The sequence below is a fragment of the Tympanuchus pallidicinctus genome, unplaced genomic scaffold (genome assembly GCF_026119805.1).
Source record: "Tympanuchus pallidicinctus isolate F22 unplaced genomic scaffold, pur_lepc_1.0 scaffold8, whole genome shotgun sequence".
NCBI lineage: Eukaryota > Metazoa > Chordata > Aves > Galliformes > Phasianidae > Tympanuchus > Tympanuchus pallidicinctus.
Window position 1 is genome coordinate 34,469,716 of NW_026294802.1, and position 23,604 is coordinate 34,493,319.

The window sequence follows — 23,604 nt, forward strand, 5'->3', positions numbered from 1 at the left end:
GAGCTGGATGGCATGGGATATTCTTCCTGCAAGGAAGACCTCAGGCCAAACTAATTCAGACAGCATGATTGTAAGCAGCATTACAAAATTTAAAAGGATACATAACGTGTTGGAAAAAAAAAACATTGAACTTCAGACTAAAACTCACTGCTGACAAGAACAACAGGCCCCATTTTATGTTCCTTTTAAATATGTAATACATGATTTTACCTAAGACAAATAATATTCAAACAGTATTCTCAAAGTTTTATTTAAGCCATTTATGCCTCAAAAATGGACCATTTTAATTCAGTCATCCATAGAACAGTTCAAAAGTACTATTCTGAGAGGAACAAGCAGTTTATTAATAAACAGTCCAGTGTAAAAGCATCTGGTCTCTTCAAACTGATTAAAAAAAAAATGGGAGAAAGGTGTTTAACCATGGAATTGAAAATAAATCTCCAAAGCCACAGACCTAAATATAACCATGTCTCCTGACTGGTGTCTATTCTAGTTTCTGAAGATGTCTGCTTCAAATTCGCCACTCTCACTACTGTTTGAGTAATTTTGCCAATATATTACAAATGTGATAGAAGTCAGCTCAAAATCTCATAGACATTCCAAAGCTTTATATTGTTTTCACAAACTTTTTTTTTCTGTTCCTACAGACTGTGATCTACACATCTACAACTCTCCTGCAAGTATAATTACCATATTCTTCCCTTCCTCTCCTCTATTCACAGGAATCTGTATTCACTGAGTACTGCTCCTCAATGTTTAAATACCTACATTTACCAGTTAGAAAGGCAATTTGTATTCTACTACTGACTAAAATAATTCCTCACTATTTAAACAGTGTAAACTGAACTCCACAAGAACATTTTTGGCAAATGGTGCTACATCAGTCTAGTGTGCCACATATTGATGAAATAAAAAATCCAATTAATTTTTAAAAATACTGCCAAAATGGACAGTGGGTTTGTACAGCCCCCTAGAAAACATCTGCAAAACGGAAACTCAACTGTGATTGATTTACATAAGCTAAACAAATAGCAGTAGTTGAGGTTGTAGCACACTAAAAAAAAGCATTTGCTTCTTTTTACAAATTATTTTAAAATATTTCAGGTTTTCATGTTTAAACAGATAAATCATTACATTATTCATGAAGCTTTCAAAAGCTGAGCTTTTAAAAATCAGGACATATACTGTTTATTCTCAACTGAGATTTGAGAGAATCTGGCATTGAGATGAAATTGCTGACAAAAAAAAAAAAGCCCAACAACCAGCATCAAAGCCCTAATAACACAGTTGAAAGAACATTTTCAGAGAAATAAACAAGTAACAGCATGCGCCTTAATTTCCCCAAATGTTTTAATCCCCCTTTTTCTCTGGTTGCAGGAATAAAAGCCTTCATCTGTTATAAGATGACTGCCAAATTTCTTCTAAAGGAATCCAGTGAAGGGCTAAGCAAGCAACAGAAGCATTTGATGCTAAAAGGAAAATAAATACTGGGAAAAATCTGCAACAGAGCACTGTCATCAGCCTAGAGCTGCCATCAAAAAAACACCTACTGTCTCCCATGTGAAATACACACGGGAGCGAAGTATACAGTGCAACAGCCAAGGAGCAGACAACACGTAACCTGTCTAGTTTTCTCATAGTAAAAGAGAATATGTAGAGATAGAGGTCTTATAAGGAGTCGCAGTTTCATCTCTCTAACCAGTTCTCATTAATCCAGCATTACCTTGCTGAGAAGAAATATTTCTTTTATGTAAAGATGACATACTTCTGCTATGCTGGGACTGGTGGAAAGGATAGGCTTTGCTTCTTTCAGGAGAGTAGCTTCTGCTGCTCACACTAGAGCCAGATCTGCTGTGCGGAGAATCCCTTCGGCTCACGGGCGATTCCCTGAAGAAAGGAGAGTCTCTCTTATGAGGGGATCGCTCTCTCATATAATGAGAGGGATGGAAGCTTTTTCTCCTGAAGCCATCTCTGACCTTCCTTTGAAGACAACAAAAAAAGTAGAAATTACTTTGTTACCCTTCTACGGTTTACCTGGTAAACTGTATTACCCAGGTAATACAGGGGCAATATTTTATGTCTGATAAATACAGTAAGTTGCAATGAATACAGAGCAAGCAGAAACAGTTGGGGAAAGATTTCATTCAATTACTTCATAGCTAGAAGCTAACTTTCATTCTCTTACTTTCTAATTCATCTAATATAGAAGAGAAAGAGACACTGGAGAAATTGAGACTCACATTTTATTTTCTTCAGATTCATTCCACTCTAGCTTACCTGGAAACAAAGTCCTATTAGCACAACAGGTGAAATGCATTCCCAAATATTGCTCACACTATTTCAATGTATTTTCATTTATTTTACCCTTATTTTTATGGGACTATCTTTCACAGACCTTACTCTGGGAAATATTATTGAGAGATTTCAGATCCATTTCAGATTTATATCCAGCAAGGACAAAGAAAACTGTAGAATATCTCACCTCATGCTTACGTACTCACTCAGAGCCAAACCCTGGATGAAAAATATTTATATTTATTTCTACTAAAATTCTGCCCATTCAATGCAAAATATTTATACCTAATGCTTCTGTAAAATACCACCAGCACATTCAGCATAATATGAAACTGATATGATTTCAATCTATAATGAAGTAAGCATCAAAAATTCTTACTGAATGTATCTATTTTTGCCCCAGATCGTAACCAAAATGTACTGGTTACCTGCTCATTATGTTTATATGTTATTTATGTAAATAAATATATATTTATGTAAAAAAATATATAATATACATGTAATAAAAAAATACCAAATTGAACTTCCTTCACTGAATCTTGAATTTAAACATGCAAGCAAACATTTACTGAATCTAGAGCTGTGACATTTGCTTCAGTCAGAAGGCATCTAGTGAAGAGAAACAAGTACCTCTCAGCTCCTCTGACAATCACAGTATTGCTAAATGACAATAAAGGCTTCCTATAATACAGAGGAAGCCAGAATGCACCTTTCTCAATGCTTTTCTCTCCCATTTCTAATTGTAGTCCACTATTTTAAATAGGAGAATGTCTCACAAAGACAAGTAAAGACCTGGTGGTCTCATTTAGCACAGTGCAGTTATAGCTAATTTTATGCTGGTGAAGAAAAGGAAAAAAGCCCTCTAGTGTACAATTCCTACAGTGTGTAACAGACACATATTTGTGGTGGCTAACAAAGGACTTCAGTGTGCCAAAGCTGTTTTGGACTACTGAAACAACACACTAGCACTGGGTAGCACTGAAGTAATAATGCAAGCCCTTAGGGCCACTTACACAAACATGTTTTATACAGTGCTGATTTACTTTTTGCATGGAAAGTACATCTACATGAGTGCCTCTGCATTGTAACACAAATCTCATGTGCAACACTGAAGTTATTCTACAACAGAAAAATGATTTGGAGGGTGGGGGCAGAAAAGGGGAAAGGATGCCTTCACCTAGCCTAGACAAATACAGACAGTTACTGAAGAATGAGCAGATCAATAGCTGTTAGCCACACTGTTTTTCAGTAAAACACCAGTGAAGCAAAGGGAGGTGTTACAGACAAATAATTATTTCATCATTAATAGATTACAGACCTTTCACAGGTATCTTATCTTAGAATATTTAACAGGTCTATATGCCAAAACCATATACCAAAACAAGAAAATGTTACAAAATAAAAGATTTCTATCTAACAGGTGTGCTAAAAAGCAATTTTCATTTCCTTTCTGAACTTTCTTTTCTTCTGTTTATTGGGATACATTCTTCCTTTGAATTCGGCCATCAAAAGAACCAAAGAATTAGTAAATTGTGTTCTAATAGTCCTCTAACAATGCATACAGTAAACATATACAGTATGTATATGTACTATATAGTTTGTATATGTACTGTATACTGCTTAGCTATACCTATAGAGTAGCCACAGCATAAATATTTACACCAGCAAATAAAACACCTCAGAATATACAAAAGTGTAATCTTCCTGCTCTCCTCAAAGGCCTAAGAGCAATGTGCCCACCTCTGGACACCACTCTCTAGGAAACGCATAGAGTAACTGGAGAATTTCCAATAGGAAATAACTGAAATAACACAGTTAATGAAGAAACACAAAGCCATTTGTCTTAAATTTAGGAGAAAGAAATTAAATTCAGAAGAGTTCTCAGTTCTGTGAGATTCAGCTGAAAATAGGAAGCGCAGCTTCATCTGCATTGAATGTAAGAACAGTTCAAGCAGCAATAGATCTAAACTGGAGAAAGAGGAAAAAATACATTATTAGTTCAGACTTCAGGAATATTGAAAACATTAGCTCAGCACTGACAAGTCTATACCAGCAAGTCTCCATAAACATTTGATCAATATGTTCTCTAATGAATGAATAAATAAATAAATATATATATATATATGCACTTATCAGTAACTATGTACAGCACACTTTCTAACGTCCTTCTAATTATCTATCTCAGAACTGGAAAAAAACTGGTACTTTATTGACTACACCATCATTTTCAATGATTTTAAATACACACAGACTGTAAGAAACCATTTCAGCTCTTAGAGGTGCAGTGCAAGACAAAGAGGAATTAATCTCAAACAGATGTAATTCAGTTAGGTGCACAACATTATAAAATGCTGCCTTCTGTCAACAGCTGGCCAACACAACTAAAATGTGTTTTTCTCAATGTTTAAATGAACTATATGAGAAAAAGCCTATTAGGTAAATTCTGAGATTTTAGATGTCATTTTTTTTTTGCATTTGAACATTTCTGTAACATACAGAAAGTCTTTGATTTTGTTCATTTTTAAAAGCATGAGCTTTCTGGCAGACTGGTACTCCACTTTTATGCCCAAAGCACATTTTTTATGAGCAAGACATTAAGTTCTAGTATATATGCAAGTTTATTATGGAAACGTTTACAGAGCCCTTGCTTTTGCATACATACACTCTGACATCCACATCAGAATTTACAAAATATCATTGAAGCATACTTTTAAAAGGGAAAATGTTTTAAAACCTCGTTCTACAGTAATATCATGCACAAAAAAAACCCAGACAAACAAACAGATTTTGTGTTTATTTATATTTTCATGTCATCATTCCTATGTTAATTCTTCACTGGACACAATCTCATACCTGAGCACGCAAGCTATTAACGATATTAAACCTGTTTTGGACAGAATAGCAGCAGCACAGCATTTGTGATGTTTACCATTAACGTGACAAACCACACTGATCAGAACAAAATAAGCATTGTTTTAGGGTTTTTTTCTTAAATACTTAAACTAACATACACCTGCAATTTGGTAATGAAGGCCCCAATTCAGCACAGCAGCTGAGAACATGCTTTGGATTCCAACACATACTCAAAAGGTTTATTGAGAAGGGACGATATTTAACAGAAATTAAAAATTTTTGCTCACTTCCAACTTCAAAACAGAACTGTTTAATAAATACAGGACTCATCCCTGTTATACAGGATTCCTCTTATCTCTATACCTCACACTGACATCTCACACGTAGCCCTGAAAGCACGGTAAGTTCTCTCAGCAGTACCGCAGTCAAAACTATTAACATTTTTAACACCTACAAACCGTGACTGTTCAATTCTCACTGAAGCTGATCCCCTTGGAAGAGCTGCTGAAGTGTTACAGACAAGCAGCCATACGCACCCATTCACCTGGAGCAGCTGAGGGAAGAGCGTGGCTCTGGCAGTTATTTCCGTTAATCGTCAGATCCAGCTTCCTGCCCTGGTAAAGATGCTCCTGTCTGTGTACCAGGAGACCAAGGCAACACAATGCAGAGGGGCCTTTCACTTCACCAACTTTGCTAGGCTACCACAAAGATTTTCTAGGCTCCTCTTTCCCAGCCAGCTCAAGTATTAATCAATGTGCAACGAAGCCCAGCCACAGAGGACATCTAACACTTGTGACACCGCTCCAGAAAAGACTGGAATCTCAACAGTGCATTGCTGTGGGGCAGAAACTCAATCTTTCAGTCACACAGGGGCCAATGTGGTCTATCACTTAGAAGTCAGATGAAAAGTCAACGTGGGCCATCTCATCTCATCAACAAAGATTATTGCTATTGTCAAAAGAGTTAGATGTTCCATTTATAGGCCTAAAAAAAAACAACAAAACCTCACATAATTTTATAAATAAATGGAGGAAATGATACACATCTCTTAAGATATGGGATTTCTGTGCAAAGAGATGAAGCAGACAAGACTTAAAACGTGCTAAACTACACACTTTTTCTGTTTCAAAATACACTGTGAGGAAAGGGACAGAGAAAGAAACAAGGAACATTCTGCCTTCCCTGTGAGGAGAACGCGGGGCTACGAGAGCCACCAACGCAATTCACCTGACATGGAAAACATTTAATGAATCTACTACACTACATCCCAAACCTCTAAATTTCTCAAAATTTGGCTCATGTCTACCATCTGAAAAGCAAACATGAGGAGTTAAGCACACCTCTACTTCTAACGTTCTCCAAGCAAATTTAGCTGGTAGAAGATTCCAGAGACCCTCCTCTCCCCCAGAACACATTCCCTTTCTTTCAAAGTATGCAGCACACATTTGTGGAGCAAACCCTTTACTTCAGCTCTGCTTCAGAGAGACTTATAATACCTTGGTTTTGTCCAAAGATCTTTATGATGATTTATCCCAGCATTAAACAATAAATTACACCATTGCAGATATACATAACTGCATCTTCAGCAAACTTCATTTGAAAATCTGAAATGTTTTCTGACAACTGGTTTCAAATGTTTTAGGGCCAAGAAAATAACTGCAGTCTTTGCAAATTCTATGTGTATTCACTTTAAATGAAATTTGCATAATTTGGTCTAGTCATTATAATCTCGTTAACAGCCTTTTGTACAAAAATGCAGAAGGAAACAGGGAGCCTCAATGAAAGGGACAGCTAGACATACAACACGCATACCAAAATTTAAAAATACAGAAGTGCTTCACAATTTTTATGCAGCATATGGATGTAAACATTGAAACTCCACAACGGTGGCACTTGTGCAACTTAGCCAATATAAAATTTAGTAAACTCATTTTTCCCCCGGATATCATGACAGATGAAGGAAAAAGTAAGACAACTTGAATATTACAGCAACATTAGGGAGAAGTGTCTATGCCCATTATCTGAATAATCAAACTATGCACTTCAACTGAAGCTGAAAATCACATTACTCCCCTTTGTCCTTAGTAAAGAACATTTTCTATCACCATCAGTGATATAACTGATTAAACTTACTGGAAGATAAGCCCATACAAAAAGAAGTATGTGTAAACTCAGACTGTTATCTGACAGAAATAAACTACTGTCAAGCATACAGATTAGGACAAAGGAATATGAAAGAAATAAGAAGAGTCAATACAAACACAGACTTAATTTCCAAAGAATTTAAAGCAAATGCATTTATATAACCTTACACAGAACAAAGGCAAAAACATATTTTTTATTAGACAAATTAGAAGCAAATCAAATAAAATAACTGCATTTAAGTGTGTGCAACCTTGGCTTCTCGTTTTCAAAAATGATAGCTTAATAAGTTCCTGAAATTTCTCAATAACAGAAAATAAGTCACAAATCTCCATTTCCAGAATGCGTATTTGCCTGAAGCAAAGAATCAACTTTAAATGTCTATTAACAGTTACAGCAATTTCATCAGCACAAAATGTAACTGATAACATATTTACTAACAGACACTGGTGTTGGGCCAGATTTCACACTCTTGTCTTTACGAGCAGCGTATCATCCCCAAACAGCCATGCAGTTCAGATAATAATCTCAATGAATACATTTCTCAGTGTAGTAGCAAGTAGCAAGCAATTCTTAAACAGACTTAAATTCAAAATGGAAACCACTCAAATCTCGTATCCCAATACGTATGTTAAAAATTGGAAGGAAGACAGAAAGTAAGATACGGCATCTTCACATACCTTTCCAGATCACAGAAACTGGTTACCATTATTGCTAGTGGAGAATGTGCTAACGGGACAGACCTTTCTAACCTGGCTCTCACAAATCCCACCATTTTGCCTCAAGCACCAAGAAGAAAAGAAAGAACTGTGAAAAGTTTCCCTGTGGTACTTTGGATGTGGGGCTGCTGGAGGGGGATACGAAAAAATTCCCAAGCACTACAGAAAGTTAACACAAGGGTATTGAGAAGGTATTTGAGGACAGTAACAGACTGTGGAACAAAGGAAGCAGCTCTGCGGAAATTTCAAAACAATTTTATTGTTTCGTTAAAGATCTTCTTAATTAGTGTGGGAAATGACATGAGACTTCAGAGTAAAATAAAAGTTGTTTACAGTCACATTCCATATTTCCATATTTCTAAACAAGTTGTGGGTTCGTGGAGGTGGAAGTGCTGTTTGCTCTTGTTGTGGGGGAAGGTCTGTTATTCTGCTTGTTTGTTTTAAACAAACATACAGACAGACGTTTGAGCATCATATTCTTCTAAAAAGAACAGCATATAATGCATACCAATATTCTTCAGTATCATTGCTTACAGTCTTGTAAGCAATGTAATATAGGCAAACATCTGTCTACCAGTATACCCACGAAGCACCTCAAAGAAAAGAAGTGTTTCTACACTATATTTCAGAGGCAGAAGTGAATTACATTTAGTAAGCTGTCATTCTTTTCCTCAGATACCATCTCCAAAATTCTTAAATACAAGAACACAGAAATCATGAACTATCTACTAGAAAAGCTCTTGAAACTTTCCAACAGTGTGGCTGCAGGATGCCATGAGTTCACTGATACGTAAGACAGAACGACAAACGGTGTACTGTACTTGAATATATTGATTTGATTAACTCTTATGGTTGACTCTCCAGCACTCCTGACAAAGCTTCAACAGCAAAGAGCACGCTATGGAACAGCTTCGGAAGTAGTAATTCCTTATGTCAGCAACACTGACACACAATACCCATATTCTACTTTGTTTGCTTTTTTTTTTTTTCCTCTGCAAACTCCTAAATGAGATCTATAAATCAGGAAGAAAAAAAAAAAAAACAACACTTTCTCTACATCAGAAAAAAAGCTCTAAAAAAAAGGTCTCTCCTATGTTTTTATTCTTAAATTACAGTGAGATCTAAAGCAGTAAGGTCAATTTCTTTTATTTCTTTATATTCAAATTTTGCAGTAACGATATAGACTCGTGAGCAGCAGATTTAAATAGAAGTTCGCAAACAAACAGTGCTTTTGGATTGCTCAAGATAGAACACATTATAAGCATGTAAAGAAAAAATTTATTGTGCCTAATGATTGTTGGTTTTTCTTCTGATCTCATTCTTTCCTGCCAACTATTTGTTCAAAATCAGAAAATCCCAAGTTAAGGCAGACATTTCCCTTTGCAGATTTATTCAGCCACATAGCTTCCTTCTTATCAAATTTGCTTTTTCCTTTCCCGCTGACTACATTATCACTATTAATAGTCATATGTTACTATACACAACTAATCTCTTTTTTTTAGGCCATTTCCTACATAGTACAAACAGCACTTTCTGAAACATATTTAATACAGAGATGAGCCATCTTACTTGGCTAAACTCCTCATTAAAAAATCCTTCTGCCACTACTGTATGCCTTCAGTCATTTCAGTGATTTATTAACAGTTAACTTCAGAAAGCAGCCCCATGACAAGCTGTACTGATTGAAATTGGTGCTCCTACAATCCCCATCTTTCCATCCTTCCTTGAATCCAAACTCTCATTCTCTACTAACCTAGCATTCATATTTTCTGTCAGGCAATCAAACTGGCATAAAATTATTGTTTCTGCTGGATCAGCGTGAAGTGACAGCTCTCTGAACAATGCAAATGCATGAACTATTAGCAGAGAGGGAAAGACTGAAGCAGCACAGACTTAGATAGGTCTACACTGCTTTGGAAATTGATTTTTGCAGTAAGAAGGATCAGCTTCCTTACTGCATTCATGACTATTATTTGTTTATGGTAAGTAACATAGGTTCCTTGGCAGGATTTAAGTTAGCAGCAGTAAAAGTCAGTGTTTATACATTCATTGTTGTTTTTTTTTTAAAAAAAAAATAATACAGTATTCTGACAGATTCAACGATAAAATTTTAAATAGAAAACTGTTCTTAACAGTGATGCATTTTAACAAGGGATAAATTAGCAGCAGCTGCAGACAGTGTTTGAAGAAGGTAGTTCATTAATGATCAATCTCAACCTCAATCTCCTGCGTTAACACAATTCCTATACAAAATTATAACGAAAATCCATTTATTACAATAAAAACTGTAGAACATATACTGAGCTACTCCCTCATCAAACCTGAACTGGTTTGAAGGTTAAGTCAGTGCTTTATATCTTCCTTTTCCATTCTACTTGTAAAATTGCACAAATCTCTTCTGAAATTATTTCAAAGAATAGTTTAGCATACTGTTAGACAGAACTTCAGTTAACACCGCGCAACTGCTTCAGCTAGATCTCAGGAGAAAAAGACATTCAGACAGATGGCTGACACAACACTGCTGAGCATTATGACATTAATATTCACTTGCAGTTGTTATCCACTCAAACTAAAACTACGAAGCTTTGTATGCAAGAGAAAGAATCCTAGATGGTTATGCAAATGCATATCATGAACAGACATCAAGACTAACATTAAGACCAACATATTAGCATGAAAAACAACAACCTTTTTCAAAATAATACCTATAGTATGAGATCATGGAGTAGCTCTATTAACAAACTTTTCCTCCTGTGTAATCATAACATACCCACGGCAACAGGTGGAAACATATACCATCAACCTTCTCTCTGCAAGAGAATCCTTAACGAAAAGATTAACAACTAGGTTTTGAGAACTTATGTTGTCAAAAACACCACATTTGTTTTCATTTTCTCTCCTGTACTGAAATTAACAACACACATCACTGCTTATTTTAAACAGGGGAAAAAAAAAAAGGCAACTTGTGTTCATTTAAAAAACATCATCTAGGCAAAGCTCCTCAGGTGTTCCCACTCTTTCTCACTGCAAATTAAATTCCCTGAAATGTTTAGTATATTCAAAATATAACAAGTCCTTGGAACCTAACAGATGAAGGGTTTGTTTTCTTAAGGGAAATGATGCACAACTCCTCTGTGACAACACTTCTCTCATCCTGAGAAACCCATGACTATATTCATTAAGTCAATCTGTCGGCTGGTCATTCAAATGATTTAGATAGAAGCTCAGCTTGACAGTAGTTGTCTGGACTCGAAGGGAGACTCCCATCTCTTTTCCCTCCTCTGTTTCTCAGTACTTGGCTGTTATTCAACGTATTTGTTAGGAAGCCATTCTGGAATAATCAAATCCCATCCATGGGAGTTTGCCTCATTATTTCCCAATAGGGTATTAACTTGGTAGCTTCATACCATCTACTACCTGATTATAATGATAGCTATAAAACCGGACCAGACAGGCTTGGTTTTCAGAAGGTTTCTTTGAAGTGATGTGTTAGCCAAGACCTTACAGTATACAAGTTCATAATCTCATTTCTAGGCATCTTGCCCTATCCACACACTGTAAACAGAGAATCTCCTGGCAGTTCATTAGCATTATATAAACACCACTGATAAAAAGAAAAAAAAAAAAACATCCAGAAAAGTGACTTAGTTGTAAGGAACAGATCAATGTTATTAAAAAATTTAGTTCAATTTGCAGAACTACTGAATTCTTTCATGTTTATATACATACATATATACATATATATATATATAAAATGTAACATAACATAGTTACTATCAGGCATAGTAAACAGCAAAAACCACTACTAAGAAAATGTAAATAACAATAATAATTTCCTCTGCCAATGTGGGATCTTACAAAAGCCACAGTGGAAAACAGTTTTACACACAAAAAGACATAATTCCTTAAGATATAACATTGCATATAACATTGGTTTAGATCAAAAGCGAGCTGTATGAACACACAACAGCAGTTGAGAACCGCAATAAACTTCTAATTCCTTTGTTACTAAAATTGGTGTTTAATAACTGTTGATTAAATACTTAAGAGGCACTTTATTACCTACCTGTTCTTCATTCAATAATTCAGACTGGCTTTTTAAGCATAACTTTTTTTTTTTTTTTAAACAAGATTATGACAACTTGTCTTTATACCAGAAAATACTTGTTAAATCTTTTAAAACTTTTAGATATGGAGACCATATCTAAAAGTAACTGAAACATTTTGAGGGACCATCAAAGCATATGAAATACCACACACAGAACTGAACTGAAATCACTTATTTGTAATTATGTTCTTCAAAAACAAGCTCAGCCAGTTTTCTCTTACAACTCTCATCAGGTCTTAAAAGCAAGACACAGAACTTTTGTAAGTTTCATACAAAGAGTAAGAGTTAACGCATGAGGTTGTAAAATTTACAAGCTAGGCAGGAAGAAAAATAAATCAGTTAGTGGGAAGTTCTGCTAATTTGACAATTCCCACATACAAGAGACTTTAAAATGTTTTGATTAGTAAAAATGAAGCTTCCATGACATCTCTTCAAAATGAAGTAGAGCAGCCAGATCTCTCTATTACCTACACTTGACAAAAGAGTCCCCCATCAGCTAGAAGGAAAACCACAGCTCAGACTCCTGTGGGAGGTTTCAGGGTTGTGGTTCAATAGTTGGAATGCTATCAACCTCGGAAGCTCATCAGGAGAAATGATTAAAAGAAAAAACTGAACAATCAATATAGAATATATTAAGACAATATAGAATATATTAAGAATATATTAAAGTTTGAACACTCACTCCCTACCACCAACTCAGAGATAGAGATTGCACAGGCAACTATATCATAGTTCTTGAGGATCCCCGAAGAGCAAGAAAATTACCAGTACATAACTTTTTAAAGAGAACACCTCTTTCATAGCCAGAATGAAAAATTCCACAAGGATATAAATGAAATCAGGTCTTCAACAAAGACCACAATCAACAGTTGTACTAACAAAATATTTAAAAATAAGAAGCAATCACTCAACAGCTTTTAGTAGGTGAAATCAAAAGCTACATTCACCTTGAAGAATAATCCCATAATTAGTCAAAAGATGCAGAAACACCCAGTTACAACATGAGGATGTTTTTACCTCCTCTTCATATTTTTTCACACTAGGGTGGAAACGCAAAAATTCTACAATCAAAACTCTGTTCACCTAATGGGCTTGACAGAACTGAAATCCTCCTACTTTCAACTGCATTGCCCTGCAATACTGCACAGCCCTAAACATTTCTTAAACATAGCCAGAAGAGGGAAATTTTAAAATACTAAGCTCTTAAAATCCATTTAAAAGAAAAACCTGTGGTACAAAGGAACCAAAAGCATTCGTGATGAATTCAGAAACATATAATTTTGGCCAAGAAACAAAAATCAAATTATAAAATCCGTTTGTAAACAAATCAGTGAGAAGGTGGTGGAATAGAAAACATGTCTAAGAAAATACTGAATTGATATGACTACTGCACAAGTTACAATGCGTAGTATGACATTATGTAAACTGGAATCTACTTTTTATTTACCTATCCCCTATTATCTTCTTCTAAACAATTTGACTTCCTCACCACTTCCCCTCCCCCCCCCAAAAAAAAAAGAAATCTTAAGCCAAGGTAAACTAATTGAGCAGCAGACTAATACAATCAACCTTCTGAATTAAAAGTTTTCAGCAAACAAGACCTTGCGCGGAGTTTACAGGTATAACAAATCTACTACAATGACTTATTATAAGGAAACTGTAACTTTGTGTATGAATGGGCATAAGTTACTCTAGTAGTTTACCTGAATGTCTGAGAGGTTCAATGTTCTGGCAGAGATTTTTTTTTTTTTTTAAAGGCATGTGCTAATGAATATGATTAGAACTCTACTTATCAACCTCCATCAAAAACAAGACCATTTTCTTTGGGTGACTGCCATATTTATTTCCCTCCACACATGCTTTTTTAATAAAGAATGAGGTTCTTGTACCGTGTCCCTGAAGACCTGTCAAATATTGCAACAGAACAGTAAACTTATGTACATTTTTAGCACCATCTCATAAATCCCTTTGGCTAAACTTCTCTTCTATAAGCAAGACAAAGATCAGTTTGCTTCACAAGAAAATCTAAATGTGAAGCTCAAAGACCTCCCACAACACAACGTGTTGTTCTAAATGAGTACAAAATATTTAAATAGGCTTGCTGTTTCATTCACTGAATACTTACAGGGAAAAAAACCAACAAGCTACCCCCCACAACTGAAAGCTGACTGCATAGTGATAAAGATAAGTGCCTTAGGCTACAACACGTCTGGGGAAAAAAAAAAAAACAAAAAACTCTCTCACAGAATCCTCATTACTAAATCTTGTTTTTTATGAAGAGAAGAGTCAGTGGCCCTCAGCTTCCAGCTGGAGTTTCTCCAGTCAATGGTTTTGGCTTAAAAAGAACATTCCTGCCAACAAATAATGTTTGTTGTAAAGTACAATCTTTAGCAGGTCAAGCGGAGATCAGAAGGCCACAACTGGTGGACCTACCAAGCTTCCCCATGATCTTCAGTAAACACAAACTTATGCGAAGGTTTGTGTCTCTAAAAAGCTGGGGTATATAATGTTTTACTAGTCTAAAGAGAGAACATATATATTTTTTTTTAATTTAGCATTTCTATTTATTATAAAATGCCTCTTGGGCACTCCACAGATCAGCAGAAACATTTTACATCCACATGTATTAGTATTGAGGACGGGAGTATGACTACTTCCTGATTTCATGAAGTATATGGAAAAAATAAAACTTCAAAATACCACCAAGGAATACATGGAGTTCAAGTTGCAAGTAGGCTTCCTCAGCAAAGGAAAACACATTCATATCAAAAACTACCAAGAAGATATTCAAAATCTCATGTGCAAGTCCGTTCTCAGGAGTGTATATAACATGAAACACCATTAGTACTGATAAAGAATGGTTTGTCTACCAATATGGCAATGCTTATGGAAAAAAATATGTACTTCAGATAATTTAAAGTATTAAATTCCATGTCTGTATAGCTGGGATTTACAAGTGCGTTATTTTGAAATTTCTCTTTGAAGATGATTCTTTCCCCTTTTAAGTTGCCAAGTTTCACGTATTTGAATCTAAGAAACTCAGTGCAGCTGAAAAAAAAGAATGAAGTAATGCTCTGAACACTCAAAAGGATTAAAATTTGGTATGATTGAAGTCAACAGCAGCTAACAGTCTTCTAAGGCATTTCAGACAGAACAGTTTGTCTCACTTCATAATAACAAACTTGTACATAAGATCCAATCCTGTGAGGCCCATTCAGAAGTACTGGAACACTGGAGTTCTTCAATACATGCTTCTCCAAAAATGTGACATGCATGAAAATAATCCCTTTGAGTACTCTGAATAAATGAGTTTGATATATCATTAAAGACAAGTAATAACACAGTCCCAGAAGAGTGATCAACATCAATAAAAGATAAACGTATGAAGAAGTCATATTATTTGATCTCTATTCCCCTCATAATTTTTAAGTTTCACAATTCTCATAGCAGCAGTGATCAAGACATCAAAACTGCCATCACGTATACAGATAATTTTCAGCTCAGCAACTAAGCCATTCTGCTTTGATGTAAAATTCATCATACATGCCAACTAGAATTGAACCAAGAGATGCGTAACTTCAAACCAAATTGCGACTGTAAGGTTGCACAACTTACATCAGTCTCTGAGTTCAGAAAGAATCCCTTAGTGACCAGCCCTGGAGAAAGAGGGCTAAGAACTCATTCTGAAGTCTATGCCCAGCAAATCTTCTGAGTTATTTTATTTTTATACATGAAATAAGATGTCAAAAAGAAACCACGTCAGGATGTGAGCTATTCACTGAGCACAGCATAAAACACGGCTAACAACTCTCAAGAACTGAAAAGGGCGAAACTATCAGCCGTGCTACGTTCAGTAGCAGACCACAGGCAACTCAGAGATGTTCTCACACAGAATTGCTGCTGGTCAGCTGGCACGATGCTCAAGCCATTGCTGAGCAATTGCAATGCAAGCAAGCACATCCTTTTTTTTTTTTTTTTTTTTTTTTCTTTTGTAAGGAAAAATCAAGAAGCTCGAGGAGAAAATGGTAATAATAAAGATCTAACACAGTTTCCTCAACACAGAAAACCCCCTAAAATTCTGCACCATCTAAGGATTTTTGATTTTCCAAATAAGCAGCTTCTTTTTACTTGGAAAAAAAAATATTAAGTAATGTTTTTCATCATTCCAAAGAAAGAAGACAATGGGGGAAAATAAATGAAAAGAGCTACAGACCAAAAACTATTCTTTAACAGTTAAATTGCCAAAAAAATCAAAGTAGGAAAGTGTGAACGATTAACATTTAGGAGCAAACGCTAAACATAACATTGACAAGTTCTTAGAGCAGATTTTTAGCTGCTGAATGAGTTTTTTAAAATACTCAAAAAAAACCCCTCTGGTTATTTATATCAATAAAAGAGCTATTCTTTCTAGAATTTACAGTAACTGTACTGACTATGAAAACCCATTAATTTTACAAGTCTCCCAGTATCTTTACTTTTACAAATCTCACTTTGTACTACATTCTAGCTATGTTTCATGCTTTTATTTCCTTTTTTTTAGAGGTATTTCTGGCAAAAGTAATCTTACATCTCCTTTTACTACTTCTAAAAACAAACGCACACCTCCACTTATCCGTACTCCACAAACACTTCTGCAAAGTGTCTTTCATCAAATCCAGAGACAGCATTTTCATGCACAATCATTTCTGAATATTAAGTTTCATAATGCAGATATCTTTGAAACCTAAAACAATTAGCACCATCAGTGCAGGAGACAATACATACAAAGTTTGATTTTCTCTACTGAGATCTACTATGTAGCTCAATAGTGAGCAATATGCAAGAAGTTGTATTTATTACCATGTAATGCTATGTCATGCTAGAAACATGCAGCAGCTTGATCACAGACTTTGACATTCAAGATTACTTACTATTCCTGTGCTTTCTGTACAAAGAGACTTCTGACATAAAGCTTATTTATATAACAAATCAGTAGGGCTTCATTCAATTGCAAATACATTCCAATAATCTCCATTGAGCCAAATATATCTATCAAGTTCCTTTGCAGTGCAGTTGTGCAACAGTCAGACATTCTGAAATATATAATATAGAATGAGGGGGGATTTCCACTACCACATCACTGAAGCTGACATTTTGTCCTTACTTCTTAAATGGAAGAAATCTGGAAGAATTTAAGACAATCATTTTGACCACTGGGTGCCACTCTTGTTCTCTGTGAAAACAAACTGCCTCGCCTTAACTCATTTTTTGTTTTGGTTATTTTTTTTCCTTTGCCTTGCATACATGTTTTTTGTTTGTGTTCTAAAGTGAAAGACATAAAAATTCTAGAGCAATTTACATAGAACACTTCTTTTTAAAACACTTTAAGTTGTTTCTAGCCCCAATAATGTAATTTTGTTTGAAGTCCAGAGCACATGGATCCTTACAGAGTATAAAGGGGTTGTTTTTATTTATTTTAGTTGCTCATGGGGTTTGTTTTGTTTGTTTGTTTGTTTTTGGGGGACAGGAATCTTTATGAAAGTCGTTGCTTAATGCCTAGCCCTGTAACACTTACTGTCATTGCTATTAGCAGGCCACTATTCTGTGCAATTATATACTGTTTTTTAAAAAATCCCTTATCAAACTACACTGCAGACATACCACTACTTAATACCATTCCTGCATTTCATAGATATGATGAACCTGAGGTACAGACCCATCACGACAGCTAAGAAAACAACATCACAACAAGGAAACAATGAACTGAATACTACCCACTACCTGCCCAAGTGACCCTGGAGCTATTCAAGGATCGCTTGGACGTCATGTTGAGGGACATGGTTTAGTGAGAACTATTGGTGATAGGTGGATGGTTGGACAGGATGATCTTGTAGGTCATTTCCAACCTTGGTGATTCTGTGGATTTCAATATATCTTGAGAACACTTCATCTGGTACTTGAACAGATGTCCTTTCCCACATTAGTATCAATTCACTGCTCTACAAACCATTTTGATAACATACAAAAATGCTCCCAATAGTCACAATAGATGTTATGACAGTTTTGATGTTACCATGTGAACAAAAAATGTAATACTAAGAAACAGTAAGATTAACTAAGGAAATTTCTAAAACATAAGCTGTCAAGTTGCAGACTGACAAATGTATACAAGAGGAACTGTTCTCTGTTTCTACATTTAAGCATACATATGAATCTTCTAGATTCAAAGGTAGACTGGGATCTGAGTAAACCTACAGCTTGGAACACTTTTTTGTGAGATAATTTTCATATGAGACATTATTTATAAAATAGCACTTCTTTAACCTTTTTTTTTTTATACTGCATGGAGGGATATTTATACATATGTATACAAAAAGACAAGAAATTTACTAGATAAAAGAGCTTTGATTCAACAGTCTGGGGTAGCAAAGATGGGATTTTCATAGGGGAAATAAGAGGAAACCTGAAACAGATCATGGGTTTCTGACAGTTGCAACAACAGCATATTGATATTCAGAACAGGCATTTATCCAATACCATAAGCAGAATGACAGCACGTGCACAACAGTTAACTACTCTTTCAAGCAAATATGCCTAAACAGTTTCAGGAAGAGGAACCTGAGCAATACCCTTGTAGTTAAGCAACATTCATATCTTGAAAATAAAACTTCCCAGCAGTTTCATAGTTTCAAATTCCAACTGAATAAGTCTTAATCTTTCCACTAACAGAAGCTGCTTTGAGCAGGAGGTTGGAACAGACGGCCTTCAAATCTCCCTATCCATAGCAATTACTGTGAAGTTTTATATAATACCTGTATTGAGTCTGACGATTCATAGGATGATCTCTTGGCCATCTGTATCCTGACTCATCCTGCAAAACATACACAGACAAATGTTTGAAGTGCATCTCAGCATCAGCTGTGAAATATATTACCAAATGATACTCATTTACTGCATAAGCAAAGTACTTAATGAGTTAAAAAGACAGTATTCGTCATTCACAGAAAGACTTTCTCTTAGTTTATCCATTCCTTTCACCTCCTCTTATTTTCTTCCTCCACCAAAAGGAGTAACTCTGCAATGCTACAGAAAAAAAAAAAGTATTTTGTGTGGTATAAAATTTCTAAATCATATAAGTGAGCCCTGGTTTTAAAAAATAAATTTTGTCACTGGAATGTAAATACTTAGCACTAGCTTGAAATTACATGAGTTCGAACAACTGTCTCAGAGAAGTCAGAATTGATGATCTTTTAAGAGTAACTACTGGTAAAAAAAAAAAAAAAAAGAAAGAAACAGAACACTCAGCATCACTACAGAATTTAAACAAGTGAACAACTTTGCAAATAAGGAGGCTGGGTAGGTAACATTCTGTAAGTCATATGTGCAAGGATATGTTGTACACAACAAAGATCTTTGCAATCACTCCTCCAGATAACTTTGCACTGCACTGCAGAGGACTTCTGCCTACGTCTGTTGTCCCACGTCAGACTCTGAGCTCACCACAGACCAGAACAACGACTCTTTGCCAAGCCTGCACAGTAGTCAGGAACAATGAAAGGTAGCATATGTGTATCACCGTATCATCATGAGTTACTGTGCAGCACAGTAACTGCACAAAAGCACCAAGTAGTATAACCTAGGTATTTTTTTCTTCTGTGTTTCAGTTTATGAGAAGAACAGTAGAAATAACAACACTCTGTCTGAAAAAAATATTTTCATCATTCAGCGTTCAAGCATTAATTCAGTGACAAACACCATAATCATGAGAAAAATCACCTTATGTACACCTCGATGTGGTGGGCCACTTCTTCGCTCATGGGCAAAACCACGACCCTCCTCATAGTCTCTGTACTCAGCGTGGCTGTAATCATCATAGCGACTGTAACTCCCTTCTCCAGGTCTATCAAGAAGTGGAGGTTTCTTGGGCATGATGTTTACAATTCTATGGTACTCATCCTAAACCACAAAACAAATAAAAGCATACTTCTCTAAGCATCTGGAAATGTATAGTGAATATACAAGTAAAAACATTATTTCTACATAGTGGATTATAATAATTTCAAAGCTAAAATAAGCACAGAAGAACATCAAGGATCACTGAAAGATAGAAAACATAGAATCATAGAATGGCCTGTGTTGAAAAAGACCACAATGATCATCTATTTTCAACCCCCCTGCTACGTGCAGGTCGCCAACCACCAGACCAGGCTGCCCAGAGCCATATCCAGCCTGGCCTTGAATGCCTCCAGGGATGGGGCATCCACAGCCTCCTTGGGCAACCTGTTCCAGTGCAGCACCACCCTCTGTGTGAAAAACTTCCTCCTAATATCTAACCTAAGTCTCTCCTGTCTTAGTTTAAAACCATTCCCTCTTGTCACTATCCACCCTTGTAAACAGCCATTCCCCCTCCTGTTTATACTCTCCCTTCAAGTACTGGGAGGCCGTAATGAGGTCTCCCCAGAATCTTCTCCAAGCTAAACAAGCCCAGATCCCTCAACCTTCTCTCATAGCAGAGGTGCTCCAGCCCTCTGATCATCTCAGTGCCCTCCTCTGGACCCGCTCCAACAGCTCCAGGCCTGGACGCAGCACTGCCGATGGAGCCTCACAAGAGCTGAGTAGAGGGGGACAATCACCTCCCTGTCCCTGCTGGCCACCCGTTCTTTAATGCAGCCCAGAACACAGATCATCAGCTCATGCCAAATGGACGGTGGAATAAGTCGTCATTTGGACACCATTCAGATGCAATCCTTAAGTACTGCAAGCTTAACCACAAAGGGAAAGTTCTCAACACAATTTACAACTGAAATTTTAAAGTAGTCAACTAAATTTTCTAAGCATTTACTGTACATATTTCTCCAACTTCTAAATTAAAGTCACATCTGTCATGCCTTTAAAACAGAGCCTATCTGAAAACAATTAATTTCCTTAACATCAATAACATTTTCTATACCATAGAAATGATAGTGAAGACTGCCCTTGTTTCATGATTTCATTAGATAAGCATCCTCTCACCATAACACAGTGTGAGACCCAATGATTCAAGTGACAGACAGTTTTTATCACTCAGATTTATTCTCAAACAGGTTTTGGATGGCTTTTTGCTAGAAATCAATGCATTACATTTTCAAGTACAGTATCATACACCATTTACCAATTAAATAGATTTTTTGCTTATTAAGGTGAAATTGCACAATTACAGAAGATTCAAATTCAGTTCTCTAGAACTGAGTATTATGTAAAGCCACTGCAGATAAAAAGCAAATGGAAACATGAATTGAAGACTTTGTCCTTTGAATCTTTTTCTTTTAGCAAGTCATCTTTTCCATGGGCTTAGAAACAAGTTATAAATGCAGACTTAATGTATGGGTGCAACTGAGAGGGAGGGGAAAGAGACCCAAAGTGCTTTTTTTTCCTAACAGTGTTAAGTCACAAGATAATGAATGCACCAATAGTTTTGGCAGAAAAATACATTCAGTTCACAAATTACAAAACATGATCATGAAACAAAACAAAGCAAAAAAAAAAACAAACAATATTGTTCTGATTTCAGAGAGATTCAGAGAGAAGCAACAGATTCACTAGAGGGCAACCCAAAACCAGCTTACTACCATACTGATGCAAATTATTACACACTATACACACATTACCATGCAGCCACAATGCTTGATCTACCATTACCTCATTGGCAAACTTCTCGTACATTTTTTCAGAGGAGATACGCTCTGAAGCTAAGATAGAACTGTTCTGTGCTTTTATCTCCTACAGTAGTCCCCATCACAGCAGGACAGTTACCTAAGAGCTCAAGACACACCCACTGTTTCTAGATTTTGTGATGTGCTCCTAACTTTTGCTGTTAACCAGCCTCTGAAAGCAGGTGTTCCTACAGCAATCCAAACTTGTATAAGTAACATCCACGTTTGGATTAGGACAGTCTCTTCCTCTCTCAAACAAGTGAGACTTCTTTCCTTATCAGTGGCATGTCCCAGATCCAATACCTAACCCATGAGCAAATGCTAAGAGTTTTCACATGGTTGAGAAATAATAATTTAATTCCACTTTACTTGCCTAGCAAGAATTAGGTCAGACCTCTGCATGTGAACACAGATCATAGAATCATAGAATCATAGAATCACTAAGGTTGGAAAAGACCTAAAAGATCATCCAGTCCAACCATTCACCTATTCCCAATAGCTCCTACTAAACCATGTCCCTCAACACAACATCCAGCCTTTCCTTGAACACCCCCAGGCTCGGTGACTCCACCACCTCCCTGGGCAGTCCATCCCAGTGCCTGACCACCCTTTCTGAAAAGTAATACTTCCTAATGTCCAGCCTGAATCTCCCCTACTGTAGCTTGAAGCCATTCCCCCTGGTCCTATCACTAATGACACGAGAGAAGAGGCCGACCCCCAGCTCACTACAACCTCCCTTCAGGAAGTTATAGAGAGCAATGAGGTCTCCCCTGAGCCTCCTCTTCTCCAGGCTGAACATTCCCAGCTCCTTCAGCCTCTCCTCATATGGCCTGTGTTCCAGATCCCTCACCAGCTTTGTTGCCCTCCTCTGAACACGTTCCAGGGCCTCAATATCTTTCTTGCAGTGACCAAAACTGGACACGGTACTCGTGTGTAGATAAAATGGCATAGCCTTGCATGGACAGAAACTGCCGGCAAGTTCTCTTGAACCAGCAGATCTGTACAAGAAGGAGCTTTTTACCTATCTTCCACTAAGAAAATGATTCAGATCTTGCTTTGCCTAACATGCTATGGGGCAGCTTCTCACAAAGGCCAACTCCTCAAGCACCCCGCTACAAAAACCTCGCCACATAAGCCATGTAAGCAAAAGAATGCATCTTATTTTTTTAAGCTTTTAAAGTAAAATTCCATAATATATACGTCATAATTTGGTCCCTGTAGAGCTCGAAAGACTAGAAAATTCAGGAATGTCGCTGCCACAACAGTTAGCAATTAGCTATTCATTACAAAAGTCAAATATCAATTAATTTAAAAAAAAAAAAAGCAACTATACAGACAAAACAAAGTGTGAAGACACATTCTGGCTTTTCTTGTATTTCACTGCTGATACATATACTGGAGAAGAAACTGATTAACCAACATAAGCAAACACAACCTGATTTCCAGCTTGCTGAAAAAGTACATATGTTGTTGTGTTGTCTGTAAAAAGCATTAAAACCATCACAGAGTAGCCAACCCCTAGTGCATTATTTGACCAAAAAGACTACATAAGTAGTTATGCTGCAGTAGTATGCTTCTAGAAAAGAAGCTGAAAACATGAGAGAGAACCCAGAAGTATGTTAGTATGTAAGTATCATAATAGAAAACTACATTGGTGACAAGAACAATAGTAGCCATTTTACCACCTCTGATGTGGTTTGAGATGTATGAACATGAGAGAAAATTCCTAGGGAAAAGACAATATAGTGGGACCTCTGATTCTCCACAAATTATTTTAAAAGAACATGTTTAATTACTGAAAAATCCCTTCAGCCAG

The 23,604-nt window shown here is 36.3% G+C and overlaps 1 protein-coding gene across 4 annotated transcripts in view; it reads right to left on the reverse strand.

The window, feature by feature from the left end:
- The window catches only part of PPHLN1 (periphilin 1), a 70,575-nt gene that overhangs the window by 39,569 nt on the left and 7,402 nt on the right, over positions 1–23,604 (reverse strand). For 2 of the 4 annotated variants that reach the window (XM_052668987.1, XM_052668990.1), the window contains 3 exons: positions 19,873–20,052; positions 18,909–18,967; positions 1,724–1,980 (listed from right to left, as the gene is read on the reverse strand). In XM_052668987.1, the coding sequence (XP_052524947.1) occupies positions 1,724–1,980; positions 18,909–18,967; positions 19,873–20,052 (496 nt within the window). The remainder of the gene's footprint in view (positions 1–1,723; positions 1,981–18,908; positions 18,968–19,872; positions 20,053–23,604) is intronic. The other 2 variants (XM_052668989.1, XM_052668988.1) reach the window with 2 other exon arrangements.